Source organism: Passer montanus, unplaced genomic scaffold (genome assembly GCF_014805655.1).
Source record: "Passer montanus isolate IOZ18808 unplaced genomic scaffold, ASM1480565v1 scaffold62, whole genome shotgun sequence".
Lineage (NCBI taxonomy): Eukaryota > Metazoa > Chordata > Aves > Passeriformes > Passeridae > Passer > Passer montanus.
Window position 1 is genome coordinate 337186 of NW_024371260.1, and position 24078 is coordinate 361263.

The window sequence follows — 24078 nt, forward strand, 5'->3', positions numbered from 1 at the left end:
ACCCCAGGAATTGTAGCGGTTGAGACACAAGCTAGAAACCTACAAAGTTCGGCAGGTCTCAGAGTTGGATGGAGAAAAGTTTAAAAATACTGTGACAACAACGGCAAAGCCCTCATGTAAAATAGTGAGGGGGGAAAAAATACAGTGGAAAGCATATTCATGGGAGGCAGAAAAGGAAGATTCATGGGAACAAAGGCGAGGAAGAAACACACTTTGAGCCATATCTGAGATGAAGAACCTGGAACTAAGAGAATACAGAATAGCAGCCAAAAAAAAAAAAAAAACCAAAACAAACAAAAAAAAAAACACCCCCCTAAAACACCAAAAAAACAAACACACACACACAAAAAAAAAAGAAAGAAAAAAAAAACACCAACCAAAAAAAAGTAAAAAGGAAAGAAAAAATAGCCAAACCAAGGGAAAAGGGGAGAGGGGAAAAAAAAAGGAAAAAGAAAGGGGAAATCCCAGGTGCTCGGAACCTGGACTATGTGTGACACCTAACTCAGAGCACCCATGAAGGGTGAGGAAACTGGCCACTCGCTCAGCCTGGACAAAACGAGGTTCACGAGATTCAGGGAAAACCTTTCTGCTCTCTACAACTCTCAGTCAGCAGGTTGTAGCCAGGTGGGATTTGGGCTCTTCTCCCAGAAAACAAGCGACATGACAAAACATAGTCTTAAACTGCACCTGGAGAGATTCAGGTTGGACACCAGAACAATTTATTCACAGGGTGACTCGACATCGGAAGGGGCTGCCCAGAGAGGCGGTGAGGGAAAGCCCGGACGCGGCTCTCAGCGCGCTGGCGCAGCTGACAGGGCAGTGCTGGGTGACAGGCTGCACTGCGTGGTCCCGGAGGTCTTTCCAAGCCGACCCCGTGCGGGCGAGGGCCCGCGGCCCCGGGGCTCCCTCACGGCTCCGGGGCTCCCTCACGGCTCCGGGGCTCCCTCACGGCTCCGGCCGCGCGGACCCCGCGCGCCCCCTGGCGGCGCAGCCGCCGCCGCCGTCAGAGCCCCAAATTAAGTGTTTTCACTCAGTGGAAATGAAATGTTTTGCAAGATGAAACAGAAAGAAAATTGAGGTTTTAGGTAATTACTAGTTGGCATTTACATATCACAGGCTGGTTCAACACCTATTCATTTTCCTCTTTTATTTTCAATTTTTTAAAATTGCTCATTAAAACGAACACATGACAGGGACGGGGGGAAAAATTGCTCTTCCTCTTTTTCCTGAGGACTACAAAATCCAGATCTACTTTAAATACATTTATCTATAATTATCACATACAAAAAAGCCTTACTTAATTTACATGAACAGGGTGACCAAAAAAAAAAATTTAAAAAATTATAAAAGCCGTTAAAAAAGGCATGTGAGCTGTCAGTGTGTTGTGCCTGCGGAGCGCCGGGGCCAGGCTGGAGCAGCGGCGCTGGAGCAGCTGAGAGCCCCGGTGCTGTGCCACCCCGCTGCCACCCAGCCCAGCCCGCAGCTCAGCTGGCACGGCGCTGCCTTCCTCCCCGGCAGCGCGCTCTGCCTCACCTCTGCTACTCCCACCACAAAGGAGGGACTCCACACAGCCCCTGCTTCCAACTGCTTTGTTCCAGGAGCTACTCCACACTTCCTCCAGCTGCTCCTGAAGGCGTGACCTTTCCACCTCCTTCATTCACACGGAATAAGCCTTTCCTCACATAACCTCGGCGCTCGCAGGGATCCTGCTCTGCAGCTCCAGCCGCGCTCACACGCGCTCAGCTCCGTGTGTTCCCCGCTCAGGTTCCCTTTGTTCAATTAAACACAGCTATCCCATGCGAACCCCTTCCTTCTCCTGCACCCTTCAGCTTGGCCTTTAATTTTAACCTTGTGGAAGTCTCGTTTAACCCCACACAACGCCTTTTAGGATACAATTTGTATGAGAAATGCTATATAAAATAAAGTTTTATTGTATCATATGTTAAGGACATAAAACATCCCGGATAGAAGTGTACAGGAGCTGACATGATAGACTAATATATTTTAAGGTCTATTGTGTAAATATGTATTTAGGGAATTCTGAAGCATGGTATTATTGACCCAAGTCTCTCTTAAAACACATTGATATATGGAGTAAAAACCCTTATGAAAAGTAGCGACTTCATCTGTGTAGTAGTCACCTTTCAAAGTGAAATATCTATCATCTTCAGGTTTTTATAATTCGATTGAGAACACAGTGGACATCTTGACAAAATTCCTGTCTTTTTAAGAGGAATAATACTCAAGCTAAACTTACATGCATAAATCTAAAAATAACCAGAAACTTTTACACGTACATTAAAAGAAACATACAATAACTATTTTAATTTGCAGAGAAAATGTGCTAGATAGGTATTTTTTTATGTCAGAAATACACCTCCAAATGAGACTTCATAACATCAGGCTTAACACAATAAAAACTGTTACAGGGAAGTGATAAATGCTGGAAAAACATCTTATAAGAAATATGAGCAGAAGAGCAAACTAAATGTATTAAACTGATAATGCAGCCATAATAAATTTAACCAGTGAGCAGCATGAACCTTTTTTCTACAGTTCAAACATTTTAACTTTTTTATTGAAGAGAAATCACCTCGCTTTCGGAGGGAAAAATCAACTTTAGCAATGCCTTTTTGTCCGGGTGCCTAGGCTGCAGCAGGCTGGCTGCGCTCGGCAGCACCAAAGAAGGAATTGCAGCGGGATGAGCAGCGGGGGCATCCTGCAGCCGGCTGGCAGGAGCGTTTGGGGCTGTGCTTGCAGCAGCAGCGCCAGTGCCAGGGGTCCCGAGGCTGGGCCAGGGACCCTCGTGCGGCTGCGTCACGGCACAGGTGACAGAGCTGCTGCCACCAGAGAGCCGTGACAAGGTCACCCGAGCGACCCCAGGGGCCAGGAGCGACGCCAGACAGGCGGTCAGAGCTCAGCAAAGACAATTGTTATCGCTCTCCACGACAGTACCCCATTCCCACAACTTGCTTCTCCCTCTTGCACGAGCCCACTGAGGCTGTGCTGGAAAAGCATTGCTGCTTGAGCTCAGTCTCTCCAAAGGAATGCAGCAACCGAGTGTCCAGGATGTCACTACAGCAGAACTGGGACCAGTCCTTGGCTGCACAACTGATAAAATGTGTGATCCAGGCTCCAGGGGAGCAGCACCTCCAACTCTCACCTTCCTCACTCCTCTCTCTATCCCTCCTGCCATTACTGCAGAGCTCAAATACAGCAGCTTTCAAAAGAAACCCCGTTCAGCCTGTTCCCTTCACATGTGTAGAATGTAAAAACCAATGAAGCTGTAATTTATTACGTTTTCATTCTTTTAACTGCAGGGCAGACAAGGACTGCAAGACGTTCATTCACATGACAGGGAGCTGGAGAATGATGTGAGGATAGAAGTCTGTGTCACACCTAACAACTGTGCCCCAGCACTTAAAATCACTATTGAATGGGAGACTCCAGAAGGCTGAATCAAGCAGAGATGCACCAGAACAGGAGCACTGCTCACACTTACTCAGATCCTTCTAATTCCACAGTCAAGAGACTGGACAAATCCAGTAATACAACGGCTTAGATTTAGTCCAAGAGGATCAAAAGTAGAACCCATCTGTAGAAGAAGCTATAAAGATGTTTTAGACTGAAAAGACTCACATGACAAGAAAAAACAGCAAGTTACTATTCCTCAAACCTCCTATTTCAAGAACCCCATCTCACAGAATTTTTAAATCATAGGAAATGTAGAATAGAGAATTAATGTTTCCCTTCAGCAATAAAGCCCCAAACAATTTGGGCTGAAGTCAGGGGGCTGTGATGACGTTAGGACAAGGAAGATCTGAATGACAAAATAAATACAGGAGATACCGGAGGAAACTATCTGGATCATCAGAATCTAACACACAAAAGGTTTCATGTTGAAAACATTAAAAAAGCTGGAAGTTGTGACAGGTGCACAATAAATCATGCAAACCACAGCAGTTGGGAAGAAACAGCAAAAGGAGAAGGACTTCAAATACTGAAAGTCCTTTTTTTTGTAAATTTATTTTTTTACTTGGAGCTCTTTGGGACAAGAATGGTCTTTTTCCTCTGCATTTGCACAGTGCCTGGTGCTGGTCTGCCACTGGCCTCCTTAACATTTATTACAACACAAATAATAATAAAGACTGAGCAGACCATGCACTTTGTTCCTGCTGTTAATTGCCCCATTAAGGGAAAAACGAAGAAAGGGGCAAGAAGCCTGATTGGCCAGAGCTGCCCCGTCTGTGGGGACTGCAAGTGGAATAATTTTATAGATTCAAAAGCAGCTGCGTCCCTTCTCTTTGTCCAGTTCTCAGCAGAACAGAGCTCACATCACACAGTTCCTCCTGCAAATCTAGCAACTTGCATGACCAGCCCCAAAAGCAGCTGAGCTTCCCTGTCGACTCTTAGGTTGCTTCCTCTACAACAGGGGTGAAACACAGTGAAATGGCAAACATCAGGAACATTTCCATGGTAGCTGTCCAGACCATAAATATTCTGCAAACAATGGGCCCACTTCATTTTCCCCTGGGGTCAATCTAGCATTGTTCATGGATGTTACATTCACTGCTTAAAGAAACAAAGCATAGAAGTGTCAGGACAAATCCAGGATGCTGCTCTACCTATACAGCACTGTGTGTACCAAAAAACTGTGTGTACCAAAAACTCCACCGTACTGATCACCTACTCTTCCTTCTCAAAACACCTGAGCAAGATCCCACCATCCTAAACTGAGTTAAAACATCCAAGAGAATTAATTCTACAGAGAATTAAACTGATGCCTGTGTGCTTGTCCCAAATTCCTACACAGAAATTTGAGTCCAAAGCAGGAAGGCCTGAAAAATCAGAGACAGTTCAAAACAGCACTTCTACTGGGTTTTATTTTTCTTAAACCTTGGCACAGCCAGCACATGTCAGGGACTATTATAATTATGCTCTTTATGTGCTGAAAAATTAATAAACAATTACTCACTTCAGGAAAAAAAAAAAAAAAGAAAGCAGCCATTTCCTTGACAAATGCTGCAGAAAGCATCAACAATCTCTCTGAAATCTGGGTCCACAGCAGGGAATTAACACCAAGGGAAGAATGGCCACTGCTGCTACAGACTGGAACGACTGGAAACCCGAGGCTGTAATGCAGCTTTCACAGGAGTCTGCACCTGATCCAAAGGAGCCACAAAGCATTTCTAGATCTTCGTAGCAGAAAAAAAGTATGTTCAGTCTTTAATGCTGCTTTGGCTCAAGTGCAGGCCGGTCAATCGATTTCTATCAAGCCACAAAGTCCAAAATTTAGTGTTTGAAATGCACTAGTTTCAATCCCTCTAGGGCCAGAAAGGGCTTCTGCACTGCCTTGGTGGCTGGAAAGCCTCTGCTGTGGTAGGAAGTCAAGCTCACCTTCCCAGGAAACCATGAGAAAGCTAAAAAAATACACGCTTTCCTGAACACATGAATGAGACAGCAAACATCTGGGACCTTGATAAATTCTCATCGAAATTTATTTACAACCTAAATTTTGACTAAAATCTGCCATTCAGTAAGTTCTTCCCTAAAATACTGGCAAGTACTATATATATTAACTTCCTTGAGAATCCATAGGGAACTTGGCACACTTGCACTGAAAGGCTTCCAATATTCTTTTAAAAATTAAATAAGCTAAATAAATCCCATATATCCCTTTTTAAGCAGACCCACACTACAGTCTTCTCCCCACCTTAAATCAATGGTAACCCAATTCAAATGCCTTAGAGCTCTGTCTGAGAACTAGTGGAGAGATCAACGCTTTTTATCTTAAGGATTATGGATCACTCCCTGGGTGACTAACACACCCAGCAGCCCATTAGAACCACCACAAAGGGCAGCTGCTCCTCCTCCCACCCTGACTTGAGAAAGCAGCATATAAAACTTCACCCCTTCACGGTGCAGTTCTTTGCCTGCCTGCCTGCCTTGTTTCATACTCTAAACACAGCAAGATTTATTAACCTTTACAGTAAAAACAAATAAAATGATGATGAAGTAAAAACACTGTGATGTAAGGGCTGCAGCTAGCACCGTTTATCTGTGGAAATCCAATTAGTGCTCAAGTGGCAGAGATACCTGGAAAAGTGCTCACAATCGAATCAAAAAAAGATACAAAAACATTAACCTGATGGCTAAAAACTCCACATTTAAACATTTAAAGCAATAAGGGTGCTTTTATTGAGTATTTTCTATATTTCATTAGGTCCCAAATTGACGAGGAACCCCAGAGATGCATTTCCTGGGCTTTTGGATCCTAAGACCAAATGCTTGACTTTGTTGTTGGTGTTGTAAAACACAAAGAGTATTTCTTGCTAGAACAGCAAACTTCTTCCTGCAGTAGAAACTACAGCAACAACTGCACATCCAGGAAATGCTGGAAAGCCTACAAGGATGTTCTTTGATCTGAGACATTCATGCTGTACTCGCCATGATGAGAGCAGATCTTTGTTGCTGTTGTCTGAATTATTTCTGCATGTAAGGCTATCTGAATTTACCCATACAGTTGTGCTTTACCAGAAACTCTTCCCTCCGGGCCATGGCCCTGTCCCTTGGCTGGGAAGGGGGCCACACTGATGAGATGGCTGCTGGAAAGAAAAGGACCCACTGCACACCTTGATGGGCTCAGAAAAGGAGATGGGAGTGGAATAAATAGATCAGGCAAGCCCCCAGCAGCAGGGCCCTCAGATTAGGTCTGATTACAAGACTTACAGAAAAAGCACACAGCACAACATCCCTGCTGTGCCCTCTGAATACTGAGACTGCTGCTTTCTGCCAGCATTAAAGTCACTTCAATTTATTAAAAGAGGAATCAGCAGAGAGTCACTGTCAATGAACAGAAGAGCAAACTTCTGAGTAACGAGCTCTCTAAAAGCACAGAACTGGACACAATAATATTTCACAATTTTGGGAACATCTAATAGAACCTTCCCCACAGGCTAGCTTATGGCAGAACGTTGCACTTGCCCCCAGTACACATTTCTGTGCACTGCTCTTGGGCTGTACAGAGGAGCTGAATATACACATCCAGAAGTAACTGCATTAAATGCAAAATAAAATGCACTAAAATTCCATTCCAAGGTGAATTAACTGCGTTAAAAGGAGCAAACTTCCTTGAAGTTTATACATAAAAATAGGTTTTATTTTGTATTTTTCCATCTATTCTTAAAAGTCCGAAGTCTTTACCACCTTTGCAGGGATATTTCATGACAGATCACTGTCCGGATTTTTACTTAATGCTAATCCTTAACTTTCTTTCTTTGTACTATGAATCCACTGCTCAGATATAAATGTGAGAATCAAGAATATCTTATGAACAACTTGAGCTGTACTGGGTACCAGAAAAATAGTTATTTCCTGACTTTACTGTTTCCCTGGGCTGCCACTCCAACTCAAATGCTCTGAACAGACTGGCCATATTTGTGGTATTGCCTTTCTGCAGAGAATATTCATTAATTAGCTTTCATATGCCACAGAGTGCAACTTGTCTTTAGGGAGAAATTTCTACATCTCTTTAACTTTTGTGCTTGTAGCAAATTACAAAGAGGAATATGATATCCAGAATTTGAATGGTGAAATATAAATGTTTATAAAATGTTTAACATAAAAAATTAAAGAAAAAAAAGCCTGTATCAAATAGATCCAACACAGCAATATTTAGATTCCCCTCCTCTCCATCCCCTAACCAACAGGGATGAGAACAGGGTGAAAATCAGTGGTGAGAGACCTCCTGCTCTTGTCTGGAGTATAAAGAGTCCTGGTTTATTATTCTGCATTTGCATGTGGCAGCAAATGTGTAAATGTTTTAATAATACAAAAATCCCAATAGAGTAGAGGAGGAGGATATGAAAGAAAGAAATACAAGGACATTTACCTTCTTGAGAGTGAGATAGAAAGGAAAAGAGAGAAGGAAGATGACACGATAAGGGACAAAGCAAGCTTTTCTGGGGTGTATCTGGAAAAAGCTAAAAGAGAAATCATTAGGAAGCCCATAGTGCATCTACAGTGATACAGTGCGGATCAATTCATTTAACACTGCCCTGTACATTTACAGAAAAGTACTTTTGATATAATAAAGGCTCATAAACACACAGAAATTGGGTTAGACCTGTTTCAAATTCCTGCCAAACAATGGTTCAGAAAAATGAAGCTCTATTTTAATTAGCTCGACTCAAGAGTGATTTGATAACAGCAGATGCTGTCTGGATGCTTTCAGCTTGATGGGCTCCACATACATGAACTTAAGAGTGGCTTTGATGCAATTAGGTATCTCTCTCTCCTTTAACATGTGTTAAGCTGAACCAATGGCTTGTGTCTATTTAATGTCTTGAACTAGAGGGACATTGACACGCCTCACCATTCTTCTCCAAAAGAGGAGCTGAAGTGAAGAGAAGCTGCTTGTTTGGGGCTTAGCCACAGTTCTAGCAACTTGAGGACAGAGGAACAGGCACCAGTTCACTGCTCACAATGTAATATTAAGATCTTAACATTAGGTCTGTTTCTACCACAAACCACATTTCCTGGCACATCATATTTACAGGCTTGGTCAGTCCCAGTGAAAAAACCTGCCCTGTCAATTGCTGCTTCAACTCATGTCATTTTCTGTAAAAACAAGGGGGATTCAATAATAATTCCATACATCCCTTTCAGCCCTGTGTTCCCAAAAGACACTCCACAGACACACTGCACCACCAGAGTGACTGCCATGCAGTCATGGGACTGCTCTCCCACCTGCTGCCCACTGCTGCCTTTTAGAGACAACTTCTGCTCCTGGAAATATCTGTGCATGGCATCTTGGAGGCCCCTTTGCCTTTCTGGAGGGATGTACCCACCTCACTCTGCAGCCAGAAAGCAGAGGCATTAGCCAAAGGACACATGCAACATAGGAGCTGCTTTAATGCATCAGGGACAAGGCTAATAGGAGGTCTTGATTTGTTAATTATCTGTCAGTTTGTCACAGCTGGGCTGCAAGGAGTGGGTGAGGGGGAATCTTTCTGCTTGGTTCTTTCTCTAAATGCTGAATTAGGCTGTCAAAACCTTCATCCCACCACAAGACGCTGTGAAAAGAAGAGCCAGACTATCCTTTTCTTCCTCCTTTTCCCAGCAGGATATGCTGCTTCAGATGTCCTACCCTCCCACCATGACTGCAGAAATGTATATTGCATATAGAAAATGACCTTCACACCATCACACCACGGCCCGTTTAGTCAAGGGACATTAGCAGACCTGAGCAGGATAAATCAGAGAGGAAATCCCAGTGCCAGGGGAGCACACAGGAGGCATTTATTTCGTAAGGAGCCCTAAAATTGCTACCTGCTTGAATCAGCAATTTCCAGGCAGGGTTTTGGAAGGCAGAAGGCCTGGCCCCTGTGAGAGCAGACAGATAGATATACATGGAGTTACAGAGATAAAAAGGTGGAGTAGTGTCAAGATTCCCTTTCTTCTTACATCTCTGCCCCACGTAATCCTCTAAGTAGGGGGAAAAGTTCAGGCTGTGAAATGGGATAATGTATGGAATACCCCATGGAGACCAAGCTAGTAAAGCAGAAAGCAGGCTGTGATAGAGCAGTAGAATTTACCATAAATGCTTATACCTCCTAAATCCAGCTAAACATGGCTGTTAAGCCATGAGAGCCCAGGGAGATCCCCACCCACTCCTCTGCTTTCCCTGCAGGCCACATCCAGAGCATCCCATCACTCGAGTCCTTTCCTCAGCAGGATTATGAAAAATCCCCTGCAGGAGCTTCCCACATCCAAGAGACACACCCCTTCCTACCACCAGCGACGCTGCGCCCTCGCAGGTGTGGGAGGCTGAGGTTTATTCCCTTTCACAGGGCACTGCCTGCTCCAGGTATCCGGGTCTGCCTTTGTACAGGTGACCAGAGCGACAAACTCACCGGAACTGGGCAAAATGGCCATGAGCATTCCTCATTTCAACAGTTCAGAAAAGGTGTCTTCGGTTAACATTTGTGTATTTTACACTTAGCACAGCCAAGGAGCACACAAGTCAAATTCTCAGAACAGTTTTCTTCTGTGCACCATCTTATCCTATAGTTGGAAAAACTGGTGCTTCTCACCTTTTGATCTAAAATCCCTAGAACTAACATTTCATTTTCTAGTCCAATCCACCCATCACTGTACAGCACACCAGCTGAAAGGACAGAAGAAAACCTGCAGCTTCCTTGACTGATTATTTAGTCTCAGCACTAAAACTAATGATACATTTTGCAAAGACAGTCCTACCTTCCCCAGACGGGGTCTATTGAGAAATCCACTGGAGACAAAATAATTGTTTCATCAGGTAAAGTTAATAGATCCATTCCTTAATAGATCCAGTTCCAGAACTTAACCCCAGAAAATAAAATTTGCTAAAGCACTGCTTCTCAAAATTTATGCAAGCTTGACTCCCTTTTTCACTCATTTATTGTGGTGGCTCATCCCACATTCCTCAGCTGAGATGGCATCAAGTTCCTTCAGGAAAATAAGAGTTACTGAAGTAAATGCTAGCTCTTCAAACTAGGAGGAACAGAGTCCCAAACAGTAATTACAAGTAGAAAGTTGTTTACTGGAGAGTGACTTTGTGACTTCCTTTGAAGCCTTTGCATCCCTTTGGAGTTCTAACCTAAGTTTGAGAAATTCTGCTTTAAGGAACTTAACTATAAAGAGACACAGCAGTGGTGATGACAGTGTGATGACACAGCACTGCTCCCCACCCTACACCTACACAAGAGCTCAGGAGCAATTTCCCAGCAGGTCCTGGTGGCACCAGCCCCTCTGCCCCACAGTGATACAGGCTCCTGGGATGATGCTGGAGATAACAACCCAGCAGCATTGATAATACAACCAATGCAGCAGTCAGCATTAATTATCCCAAACTACTATAGGGCAAGGCCTGTGTCTCTTAAAACATCTGTCTCTCAATCTTCTGGTCTTTAATAAAACCACCCTCCCAGCCATAGGGTGTAACTAGAATTGTACATACACATGTGCATGCAAAAACATAAATACATAACGAGACATTCAGGTCCTCATTAAAAAATGGAATAAATAAGAATTCACTAAGGAATTCTGCCCGGGTCTGACTTCCAGATCTGGTTTTGCTGCATTCTTGCCCACAGCCTGAAGAGCTCTGGGTGCCTCCCTCTCCAGCTGCACCATCCTCTTCAAATTCAGACTTCTTGCACCTATAATTACTAGGTGCTCTGTGCCAGGCTCCTTTAATTAACCAACCCAACTCTTCTCCCTTTGGGATCAGACTAAGCTCTTTTTTATTAGATCCATCATTAGCCCCATCAGTATCTAGGCCTGAACACGATACCTTATACCACTCCATGGTGGGGCTGTAGGGTGAAAATGACCTCCAAAGCACCTGCCCGCAGGAGAGGCAAGAAAAGCAAGGCTATGAACCCAGGAAAAGTGGCATGAGGGGTGGATACAGCGCCTTCCAAATTTAAGTACATCAGCAAAAACAACAGAGCTTAAAATCTTCAGGAAAATGCATTGTATGAGGGGACCTTGGTGTTCCTGTCAGGTGCTTCTGCAGTGCTGAAGGTGGTTCAAGCCACAGAGCAGAGGAGCAGGAACGGAATAAATCCCTTTATTTATCACTTTTTACTTTTTTTATTACTCTGGAGCCAACCTTCTGATTTTCAGGGCTTCAAGAAAGAGCCAAGCATTCCTGGAGTGCACTACTTCCCCAAGCCTCACTCTCTCCAACTGACAGTCTTACCAACTTTCATTCTCTGAAGCCGTTTCACCTACAGCTGTTTCTGGGTTTTTTCCACAGAAGAAACCAAAATGTCAAAGTGCACCCTGGCCTTTTGGGGACCCGGAGATGTCCTGTGCAGACGGGCTCGTGCACGTGGTGGGGAGAGAAGAGCAGGTGGAAAGCAGCAGAGCTGGCAGTGCCCTGGGATTTCTCGGGACAGGCGGTCACTGCAGCTGCACAGCCTGACGTCCCCAGAGAGTTTTCTCAAGGAGAAGCCAGCCATCGATCTCGGGACACACAACTTCCAGGACCGTTCCTTATCTCAGAACAGCTTCTGCCACGAATTCCTGAATGCGCTTTAATGTTTAAATTATTAAATGCATTAATGTATTTACATTATTCAAGTCGTATGTGCATTTTTCTAAGATAATTTATGTATAAGAGCTTGAATGTCCATGACTGTTAATGTCTACAACCCTTCCTGTTCATTATTGATTCTGGAAGGGAAAAAAAAAAGGCAGTGTTTTAATGCCTTATTTTTAATGTATTAAGAGTCTGAATAAGTGCATTCTCTTTTTTCTTTTGTAATTTCATAATTTAAGTAGTGCATTTATTAAACTGACACAGTATGAATTGTGGTGAAGTCTGGCACAGGTCCATGCTGCCAACGCAGCCCAACCGACCATCACGCTGCTCTGCAAATCAAGCACAAGCTCAGCTCCTCTTACTCCAGCTCCTACTCGCTACCTGAAATCAGAAGGGACACGGACTATAAAGTCTTTTTAAAACACATTTTCTTTGCTATTTACATGACTTTTCCCTGTCATCTCCATTTTAAGTTGGTGAATTTTTTTTATGTTGTTGATGAACTGTTTGAATGCAAACCTGATTTTTCAATGAGTTTTGACACACATACTACAGCTTAAAAATGTCTACAGTACCTTTTAATCCCTGTAGTTCCCAAGCTCTTAAGAAATCTAAAGCGAATATAATTTTTCTGTTTCTACACCACAGTTGTCACATCATAAATCCAAAAATTTGCTCACAGGTTAATGTTCACAGGCAAATTACATACAGAAATCAGGCCATCACTGCTGAACCACAGTCACTTCCAGAGCAGAATGCAGAGCTATTCAGCAGTGGCTGCCCATCCTGTGTGGCATTTTGGGACACGAATGCTATAGCAGGCAACAGAAACTGCAAAGAAAAAAGTCAGCTAACACACAACAGAGCCACCTCCGCTCACTCCACCCACACTTAAATGGTGTGTATGGACATGCACTTCATCTATAAATTATGTGTAAATGCCTTGGATGTTTATAGCCAAAAATACTACTTCCAAAGTCCAGTTTTTACTGCCACACAAATCCACTGCCAGCTGAGCCTGCACAGAGCAACAGTGACACCCGATGGCTTTCAGCTTAACCCTGGGACACAATTCCCTGGGAGGAGAATCCAGGGGCTCCATTCCCTCTGTCGACGTGGTGGCCCCGACTCCAATCACCTATCAGAGCAGCTCATCAAGGAGCTGAGCTGCAGAGAGATAAAACTTGCTGTACGTAGGCACTGTATGTAATTAAGAGTGTGCATAAGTTTCACAGTACATTCTGCATAATTACAGCCCTGCCTGGCACCGCTGCCAGTGCGAGCATGAACACACACGCACACACATAATGTATGCACAATATTGTGCATATGGACTTGGGAAAAGACAGGGAACAGTGAAAGTTGCTGGCTGTTGTTTTAAGAGCTGACTCTGCCATTTCTAAGGTTAAGTTTGTGTTTTTTTGCTACTCATTACCATTCTTTAACTGTTACAATTTATATCAGCATATAATGTTAAATAATTACAGGGAGCGGAGCTCACTCTAGCGAGGATATAAATGCGCTGTGGGATTCTACAGATTTAAACAAATAACACTCACAGCAGGGGGTGAGCAGATGAATTAGCATTAATATCCTGCCTGGGAGATCCCAGTGCAGTGTTATGGCTTAAATACAGATCTTTTCTGTAACAGTCAATATGACAGCTACTACCAATAGAGCCCAGCACATCCACCAGTCAATATACAGCTGCAGCTGAAAGAATGCCCTCGTAATAATCCATACAGCAGCCAGTTAAAATAAATAACTTCCCTTGAACAGTCCATATCACAGCCAACTGCATTAAAACCTTCCCTTTTAAGGTCTATACAATAGTCAGCTAAATGGAAAAATTGGCATCCTTCTTGGCAGCTTCAGAGGGAAGTCAGGCACCGAGGGGTGAGAGCTGAACTCTCCTGGGGCCTCCTGGGATCCAGGGGCATCTCCCCGTGCCACGGTGGGAATCCTGCTCTGCTGCTGGCACAGCTCGCAGTGAGAGGGCAGCTCAAGCCTCCACAGCCACTGCTTCACTCTCTTTCACTAGCAAGTACATTTACCTTAGAACAATAGAGACCAGAAGCTATTTCTTTCCTGACAGGAATAAGGAATCAGACCACAGCTGGGCAGCAGTAGCCAGCACACAGATGTGTGTTCCTCAGAGTAAAGGCAATGTGCTTTTTGTAGCACTCTAACCACTAGAGAGATATCCCAGCTCAGCCCAAAAGCAGACCCAAAGCTCTGTTTTAAATCAGTAGCTGCTTTCTCACTCTCTAACAAGAAGCAACAGGCTGAGGTAGGCTGAGAGTCTGCCTGCCTTGGACTGGAGCACAGCCCTTCATTGTGCAACAGCAATTGCAACAGAGCGTCATATAAATCATGACAGACATGGTTACAGCACCCGGATCTGAGAACCGAACTGGAGGAAAACCCATGGCCATGACAAAGTCTGTCACAAGGCCACTTTACACTTAGAGTCAAATCTTTATCCTGGTACCCCTCTACTGGTAAATCCACACTTCAAATTAACTGACTGCAAAACGAACCTGCAGAACTTCCATAAGTTACAATACTTCTTTGGGCAAATTAAGAAGTAAAACACAAAAAAAAGTCATAAAGCACTTAATACTAAGCTAAGAGTTTACAAACTGCTGTACAAGCAGTAATAAATCTCTAGAAAATTAAATATGTAGCTATTTTCATATTTTCCATACTGCTACAAGATTTCACCAATAAAGAATTTTGGCACTAAAATACTATACTTGCTACCTTACTTTAAATGAAAGGAGATAGATGAGAATTTGGTTAGAAATAGAAATGATAAAGCAGGAATTGCATTTATTTTTTTAAAACTCCACAAATTCAAAACATCTGACTGCTTCCTTTTTAAGAAACCTGTCCCTTTGGGTATATATTAAAAAATATAAACATAAACCAGGGGCCTACAATCCCACCAGATGTTTGGCACCTGGAGCCTTTTCAAGTAATTCATTAAGAAAATAATTTTTTTTCAGGTAACAGGAAAAAATTGTGTCTAAAATCTTTCACATTTTCAATGCTTTAATTCTACTTCAGATGTGAAGAGAAGGCAGCAGCAACAAACTCATTCCAGCTTATAGCCTCCCAAATTAAAAATAAACACACCACCCCTACTCCAGAAGTCATGATTTGAAGCTTTGACCATATTTTGCAAAACGACAGTTATTAAAAACAACAAACATGCATCACTGTGAGTCATCTGGTTTCCAACTTCTGAGTCAAAAGGGGCTGATTCCACACAAACTGAAACCTGGCTCTCCGAGGACTCGCATGTTTAACGATTTGTATCTCTGCACCACAGCTTCAGAACAGGATGTGGAAGAAAAGAATGAAAAGGAGGGAGAAAGGGGAGGGGAAGGGAAGAGAAAAAAACACTTTTTACTGGTCCCAGTGTCACTGCAAATAAAGACCACGTCAAGATTTAAACGATAATAATGGAAAGGCTATAAGGTCCCTGCTATAATGTTTCCTCTGATATTCCCTTTCATAAATGTTCTCTTTATGCTGCATGCTTGGCAATAATACATGCAAGGTTTGTGAGGCAGCCACTGGGGAAGCTGGGCATACGAAGCCTCACACAGCACACATCAGAAGCCAGGCAGTTCATCTACCAGTTCCACAACTTTCCTGGGCTCACCCATCACCTTCAGGAGAAAGCAGCAAACCTGAGGAGACAGGTCACATAAAGCACCTGCAAGTACATTTAGCTGGAAGCAGATGTGTGTGCCCATGCATGGGCATGCAGCCTTCTCCTCCTGCAGTGGAACCCTCCTGGGTTCCAGCTCCTGCAAGGCCAAGCAGGACCCCCAACCCCATCCCCAGCCCTGCCTGCAGGACTGGTGCCACCTGAGCTTCCCCTCGGCAGGGAAGGAGCCATTCCCCTCAGGGAGCTCAGCTCTGCCTTCCCAGGGGAATGGCCTTCAGCAGCCCGAGGCACCACAAGCCTGGGGGAAGTCAGCACCACCCCCAAGAATTTCAGCTGGAATCCCAGGGGCACCAGTCCCGCATTTCCCAAGGGACCTGACTCCACTGCTTCGAGACCTACTGGGTGTTTGGCAGCTGACCATTAGACTGGAAACTAAGTCCATCTTTACGGAATTGTGGCAACCTGAGTCAGGAAAGGGGTTTGCAGAAATGCAGTGTTGGGGGGCCAGGGGCAGGCTCATCTCAGTCCTCTCTGTAATTCTCAATCACTGCACAGAAAGTATTTATATCCTGTTGGCAGCATGTGCAACCAATGCGACTCCCTGTGTCAGAGCTGTCAATTATGGGCTTGACTTATGAGGAAAGATTAAATGAGCTAAATATGTAGAGCTTGGCTAAGAGACCAGGATGGGGGTGGGGGGAAGGAGAAATGATGTGATAACTGTCTGCAAACATCTGAAGGGTGCAGATGCTTAAGGAGGAAAGGAAACACTTAGGATCTAACACAAAACAAACAGAAGCAAGCTGGAAGACACAGGGAATGCTCAATGTATTGCTGGAATCTCCATTCCAGCAACTGTCCTCTACTGCTGAGCTGTATCCCAAGGAATACCATCACTCAGGCCATTCAGATGCCTGACAAAACACCACAACACCGACAGCAGAGGAGAATTCTGCTCTAACCAGAAGATGAAGCATGTAAAGAAGTGGCACTTATTGTGAGTGCCCTCTCTTGCTTCTCTCCAGCTGTACAATCATTTTACTAAAAAGCCAGGCGTACGTTCTTTGTTATTTTTCTGACTGACACTTGTGGAAGTGTGTTACAGAGTGACAGCTGGGAAGAGGACACAGTTTGTACAATGTAACAGAGAGAGATGCTATGTAAATGCGCACACAAAACAAACACAAAAAGAAAAAACCCAAATATTGTTAGACTGTTTGGAAAGATTTGCTATGTAAGTGACATATGGAGAAATACAAGAAATACGAAAAGCAGTGAAAATTCCTTTTAAAGTATGATGGTCAGGGACTCCAAATCCAAGATTTGTACCAACTCTCAACTTCCTAGTTTGGCAAATCTTGGTTCTGAAGGTGCTGGCATCAGAAGAATCTGAAGAATGTACTCCTGTGTGCTGTAGAGAAAGGTCTTTCAGGTTCTTGAATATTCTGTCTTCTGTGCCCCTGCTACCTCTTTTAATGTGATGAACAAATCTGAGGCACAACAAAGATGCCACAGACATGGCAAATGTTTTCAAATTGCATGATCTCCCAGGTAAAAGTAGGAGATGAAGACCAAGAAGGAAGGAGGAAAGCAAGAAATGAGGGAAGTTACCCCACACAGGCAGCTCTAACCTTACATGGACCCCAGGCTGTCTCCAGACTGGCTCTGGTTGCAGTAACAATGGCACAGGCAGTGCCTGGCCAAAAGGACTCCGACTCTCCGGTGCTGTTAGAGGCAGGAGAGGAATCAACAATCTCTAGCAACATTTTTCAGAGTAGGAATTTAATACCGTGGAGTCAAGAGGCACTCCAAAGAACAAGTTCCTGCATAAAGTTATTTCAAGAAGCTAAGAACGCAGTCAGTCACTCTGGAGAAGTTCTTCAGCTGGTCCCTCCTCTCCTCAAGCACACAGAACTGCGGGCAGTTGCTGCCCTCTACAAGCTGCTCTGCACATAGCAAAGCTCCCACATCTGGAGCAGGAACGCTGCCTGCAGGATGATCCACAGCCATTCCCAGGGCAGGAACCTCTCTGCTGTGCCCCCATGCCAACAGCTGGGGGGCTCACAGCTCCCAATCCTCCTGCCAGCTGAGCAAAGCAGGACTCGAGCTGTAAAACACTGTTTGTAGGTGCAGCACATTCAGACCCTGAAAACATCACATGAACATAAAAATTTAGTTTTTTCAAGGGGAAAATACCAAGAGTTAAGTATTTCCTAACTGTGTGCCAGTGTGTTTTTCCAGTGTCTCAAAGCACCATAATTTCCATTTTACCTTCAGTGAGAGACCTGCCATCTCTGGAAGTCAAATCACACCTAACATTATAGAAGACTCTAACCTAACTCCCTGAACTTTATTTTCTTTGTGTGATCATAAAGAACAACTTAGTATATTGCAGCTATTTTAAAACCATTTTAAAAGTCTTCTGACCAGAGATGTTGGTTTGTCTGAAAAGCAAGTAGAAATTGCTTTCAGAGCCTTTCTGCACAAGTGCACAAAAAAGATTATGAGCTCCTAACTCATGCCCCTGACAGAGAAAGACTGTCCCTGTCCTGGGTGTGCTGCCTCATCCACCACTCTGAATGTCATTTAAACTTTTCCACTGACCTCAAATGGGCAGTTTAACCTGGTATGACAGTGTTTCTTTAACTATGCTCAGTGAGTCAAACTGCATCTCTGTGCTTGGAACACATTAATATATTTGTCTAAATCAACAGAGTAAAAGGAATCGACAGATTAAGCAAGTGCACTTTGCATGAGCCACAGAGGAAGTCAATGAACACCCAGAAGAAAGAGAGAAAAACAGACAAAACCCAATAATCTTGAACTTATCAGAAGGTCAAACACAAGAGAGCTGTGCTTAGTAAACCACAGAGCTCTCTTTGCAGCAAACCAAAGGTTATTGTGCGTGGCAGTCACACAGCCCTGACTCCCTGCTCGTGGCCCAATAAACCCAAAATCTGCACAGGAACTGCCCTCCCCAGCCTGGTGGAATTACTGGCCAGCGCTGGGATGGCACAGCAGCAGCTGCAGGGCCTCCCCAAACCATCAGCAGCATCATCCCACACGAGGAGGAAGGGCCTGGAGCTGAGGGCTCTGTCCCTCTGCTGCTGGCAGTGGTAAATCACCCTGACTCATGTTTCCCCGGGGGCTGGAAGTTAGTTACCTACTGACTCTGGCTGCCTGGAAATCCCCTCTGGATGGATTTACCATTAGAGAATCATTCAGTGTACGCCACCACCAGGAACAAACCCATTGTGGCAGACAGAAAATTTGTACAGTAAACAGGTATAAATCTTGTCTTAAACAACAAAGGGTGGGAAAATGGAAAACAGAAATGTGATGGGGAGTATTCTTAATTAACATGAACCCCAACAAGCTCCCTCAAATCTTATTACACAAATCTGTAGCCTCTCCTCATTCCCACTCATGGTTTTGTTCAAATGGTAAAGACAACAGTATTTGTTAGAATCAGTCTCCACCAACTCCCAGTGACAACAGTTAGAGCTAAAAGTAAAATCTCAATTGCAAAGCTCCTTTCTCAGAAACCTAAATGAAATTTTCTGTACTTGCACTCTACTTGAAAGGAAGCTTAACAGAACAGATAAGGTGTAAAATGAGACAACAAACCAGAAAGGATTTAATAATTCTACTGCCTGTCACTCACTGCAGTGTACCCTGTGATGTTTGCACAAAAAGGGGAGTTAAAAGTGCTCTGGCCATTACCCTGACCCTTAAATATTTGAAAAATCAATTGAACAAAGGGTGGGGAAAAGCCAAGAGGGCTCCAGCACATTCCAACAAACTCTACACTAATTGCTATAGAGGCAGCACTAATTCTTGTTAACTTGTACCTTTCGACAGCCTGTAAAAAAAGGAATAAAATGTCCACATTTCAGTGTTAACTGCTCTTATCTGCAGCAAGAAACAGAAAGAAACAAAACATGCTAAAAAGAAAAGAAGAAAAAAATCAAATAATCTGCAAAAGAATCCTGACCCAGGGATTTTGTAACTTAGTGAGCAACCAAGCGAGTGTTTTACATTTACAACTAGTACTTTCATATTTACAACTGGTACTTCTTCCAGATACCAAGCAGCAGCTAGGGAATGAACGTGTTTTGTGATAGGAAAAACCCCAAACAAACAAACAGCATGTTGAAAGGCCCCACTGACAACTCTCCTTCCTCAGGTTCTCCCTACAGCCCAGGCTCCTTTGGAGGCTCTTCCAGGCACAACCTTCAGAGGCTGCAGCAGATTGGGCAGAAAGCAAGGGCCAACAGCAAAAACATTCAAGCTCTTGAAAACACCTCAAAAGCAGCACAGGATGGTTAAAAAGCTACAAGACTCTGCTAGTGCTGAAACAGAACAAGCTCAACAGATGATTTAAATACATTCTGAGAGATATTACACCAAGGAAACAGATTCCCGACGTAAAGGGCATTTTCCCCTGGTTTAACCTCACAGAAAGTCTGTCCTACATCCTTTGCACATGTCAGGACTTTGCTTTGAGCAGCTGTAAAAAGACAAACCTATTCCAATTCCACAAGTGTCCAGAGGCTTATCAGGGTGGCTGCTGCAGCAGCAGGGATGCAGCAGTGCTCACTGATAAGCCGGGCTCAAGGAGAAGCTGACAAACGCGGCTGTAAACAGCAGCGGAGCGAGATGCTGACACTCCCTGAACACAAGGTTACACTTGCCAGCAGGAGCTACACGGCAGATTTTAATGGGCCACGACCGACAGCCGGGAAATGAGCGTGCTCACGGTGCAGGAATTATGGCTGTCCCCACCCTCCCTGCCACTGCCACTGCCACTGCCATGCCCTGGCACAGTGACCTCCCGTGGAGACGGCTTTCCACCCTGCCTGCTCTTTGCAAGGACACTGGATAACTCAAGGGACTGATGGCACAAGTCTGGGTCTGTTATCTCCAGTCTGGAGGCTCAAAGAGCACTTTGGATTGGACATGAGTTTGTAGGGCTGCGTTCTGAAGGCCTCAGTAGGGCCATAAACCATTCAAGGTGCCCTGGAAGACCCAAACGCAGGACACAATGGGATGTGTCAGACTGGGTCTGCTACAGGGTCTCAGAGAATGCTGAAGTCCTTGTGCAAACAACTCGGAACCCTGGCTTCTCCTGGGGTGCTGTGGAAAGCAGCAGGCTGTAGGCAGGGGTACAGGGTAGGGAGAAGACAGTGTCCTTGTGCACAGGGCAAGATGCTGCATTCAGCAGCTTGCAGGATAGTGTCCAGTAGAATCACAAATCCAATACAAAACCAGCTTGAGACTGTAAAACCATTTGCTGATACAATGCAAGGTGTTTTAATTCTATTGCTTTCTCATTCTCGTGTGCTGGTGTGTTCCAAACAGGTCAGTCCTGTGAAGCACTGAATCCTTCCACTCACCAATAAAGTGAAAAAGGGTGAGAGGGGGCAGAGCAGAATTTGGTCACGAGACTCTTTCCTCCCTCCTCTGTACTCTTCAACTGCTCACCAGCAAAGGTGGAGTCCAGGGTGACCCCCAGCACACAGCCCCCCAGGGAGCAGCTGCTGGATCTGTGCAGGGCTCTCTGGTGTTTCCCTGAACACTTTTATGACACAGCACCAGTGCCTGAGCCTGGTTTATGGGCCAGGATCTCCTCCTGTGTGGAAGGGAGCCTGCACGATCCTGGCCACAGGGAAGCCACAGCAGGATGCTGAAGTCAGGTCATCTGGCTCACAGACCTGCTCATTTAATAAGGCGTCTACAGAGGAGCAGATGGAAGCAATCCTGACTCCTAAACAAATGTGACAAAGGCCGTAAGAGTTTATTATTTTTAAAAAGTTAATGAAAAAATAAGAAGGAAACCTCCACTGTCCAGAGGGCTCTAATTAGCTCACATGCTAGACTCACCATCGTGAGAATAAAGTTTATGTTGGAGTTCTTTAAGTGTATAAATAATTTTATGTAGTAAGAATATCCACCCAAACAGAAAGATACACAACTGCTATACACTTCCTCTGAGCAATTCTGCAGTCACATATACAGCAAGAAATTAATCATATCTAAGGTAATGTTAGACTCTGCCTTGAGAAAGAACAAGCTGTGGACCAGCACAGGCTGTGATGATCTCTGCCTGCCCTGACCCTTCTAAGGCAGGGATAACCAACTCCTCCAAAAGCAAACCACCAAACCCACCACAAAGCACATGGTGCCAACAACAGCTTCAGGTAATCTCATGTACAGATGCCCATGCAATTAAGGGATGGCAGAATGTCATTAGAGAGACTGCCACTGCAACAGAACTCACAAACTTTTCATGAGATGCATTTTACTGACTTTTCTTGGCTCACAGTCTTTACTCACATCTCTCTTTTTTAAAAAATCATCTCCTGGGTTGTCTAGGTCAGTTACTTGGTAAAAATACTTTGATGTGGCCAGTGAGTACTTGAGTCTTCTCCCTGCAAATAGCTATGATCAACAAATGAAAGCAGCAGAAGAAATTTGGAGATTTTTATATTTAGGACTAAACCATTGGCTAATTGGCTGAATTTTGCCACAGTTTTGGCTGATTTATAGATGGCTGAAGAGGAAGGAAGGAAAAAAAACCCAAGGTTGTAAAATCCATATACTGCAGCTCCAGTAGTGGCTCACTTCCCACTCTGCATCACCATAAAAGAGCAAACAAAACAGGGTTCTCTGAGTTACCCTCATACACAAAAAATCCCAGGGCCCTTTCCAAAATGCTTCTAGAGTAAAAACATTGGATTACATGCACTGCCAGCTGACAAACATTTCTAAGCTCACTCTGAGTGCCTCTGAATACAAAGACAGCTTGAATGAGGTCTCTGAGCAGCAGAGGGGTTTTGGAAAGAGCACAGCACTGTGAATCTCTTGCACAGGGCATCCTGTGAAGGGCAGGATGCCCTTGAAGGGCATCCTTCACTCTTTCCTAAAGAGGCTCTGAACAAGAGCACATCCTCGGACAGGCCACGGCCCAGGTGACACACTGGAGCCGGTGGCCACAGACCAGAATTCAGAGGTGAGAACAGCAAGGCCACCCGAGGCAGTTTACACCCTTCACAAAGCACCAGCTCCTCGGAAAAGCCAAACAAAGGCTGCAAACGACGTGGCAAAGAGAACAGCTCGTGTGTTACCAGCAGGGCATTCTGTGGTGCCCCTGAGGCACTTACCAGCGGCTCCCGGGACGCGGCGCTCTCGGTCGCAGGGCAGGAGCCAGCCTGTGGAGCAGAGAGACAGTGAGGTCACATTGCCCCGCGACGGGCACCTGCAGCAGCACCACCGGCAGCGTGAGCAGCACTCGTGCGGGCAGCACGCTGCTCTGTGCTGGTCCGTGCTGGTCCGTGCTGCTCTGTGCTGCTCTGTGCTGGTCCGTGCTGCTCTGTGCTGCTCTGTGCTGGTCCGTGCTGCTCTGTGCTGCTCTGTGCGGGCAGCACCAGCTCTGGGCCTGAAGACAGAAAGGCCAGAGCCACAGCAAAATGTATGAATTCCCCCTTTAGAGCAAGGGAGTTAACAGAATCTGCAGAACTGATTTCAGGGAGTCAGCAGCGAGAGCTGGCACGGCTCCTGAGAGATGGCATGAGAGGAGAGGCCACACCAACATAGATCTTTAAATACTTCTCCCATTGCCAGGATCCAGTAATGCATCCTTTGTTTTCTGAACCGTTCTTCTAAAGATTTCTAAATAACCATGACTTACCTAAACCTCACAAACTGCCAGCAGTACCAGGGCCATCCTTGCTTCCCACACATAATTAAGAGATGAAATTTTGTACTCCAATTCTATTCCCCACTTTTATGCCTCACCTTCAAAGTATCTCAACATTTATTTTTTCCATTTGCAACATACACTAAAACAATATAGATAAAATAAGTATTTACCACAAGAGGGTGCCAGAAACTCAAATATACTGCACCTCATCTGCATCCAGACAAGGATGATCACCAGACCCAGCCAGACCTCACAGGTGGGCAGGGATTCTCTGAGATCACCTGCCATAACCTCTGGGTGGGAGGGAGGAAGGAAGGACCCACCACTGAATTCATATCCTCAGGAAATTCCCAGAGCAAAGTGTTTAGCATTGAAGAAACACTGATAGCCAAGACAAATCTGAAATTGGTTATCCTGTTCACAGGCTACACCATCATCTTGCTTTTCTCTTTCTTTTATTATTAAAAAAAAACCCCAGTAACAGAGAGACAGGATCTTTTCTTTTGCTTATTTTTAGTAAAGACATTGCTAAAGGCCCAAGAAACACGATTTCTAAACAAAACAAAGTATTTTAAAATCTCTGGTAGAAATATTTATTGCCTTTAC

The 24078-nt window shown here is 44.5% G+C and overlaps 1 protein-coding gene across 1 annotated transcript in view; it reads right to left on the bottom strand.

The window, feature by feature from the left end:
• PEX14 (peroxisomal biogenesis factor 14) overlaps positions 1–23496 on the bottom strand; it is a 63833-nt gene extending 40337 nt beyond the window's left edge. The window contains exons 1-2 of the mRNA XM_039727550.1: positions 23488–23496; positions 22934–22981 (exon numbers count right to left, since the gene is read on the bottom strand). Coding sequence (XP_039583484.1) covers positions 22934–22981; positions 23488–23496 — 57 coding nt within the window. The remainder of the gene's footprint in view (positions 1–22933; positions 22982–23487) is intronic.
• Between the last annotated feature and the right edge of the window lie 582 nt (positions 23497–24078).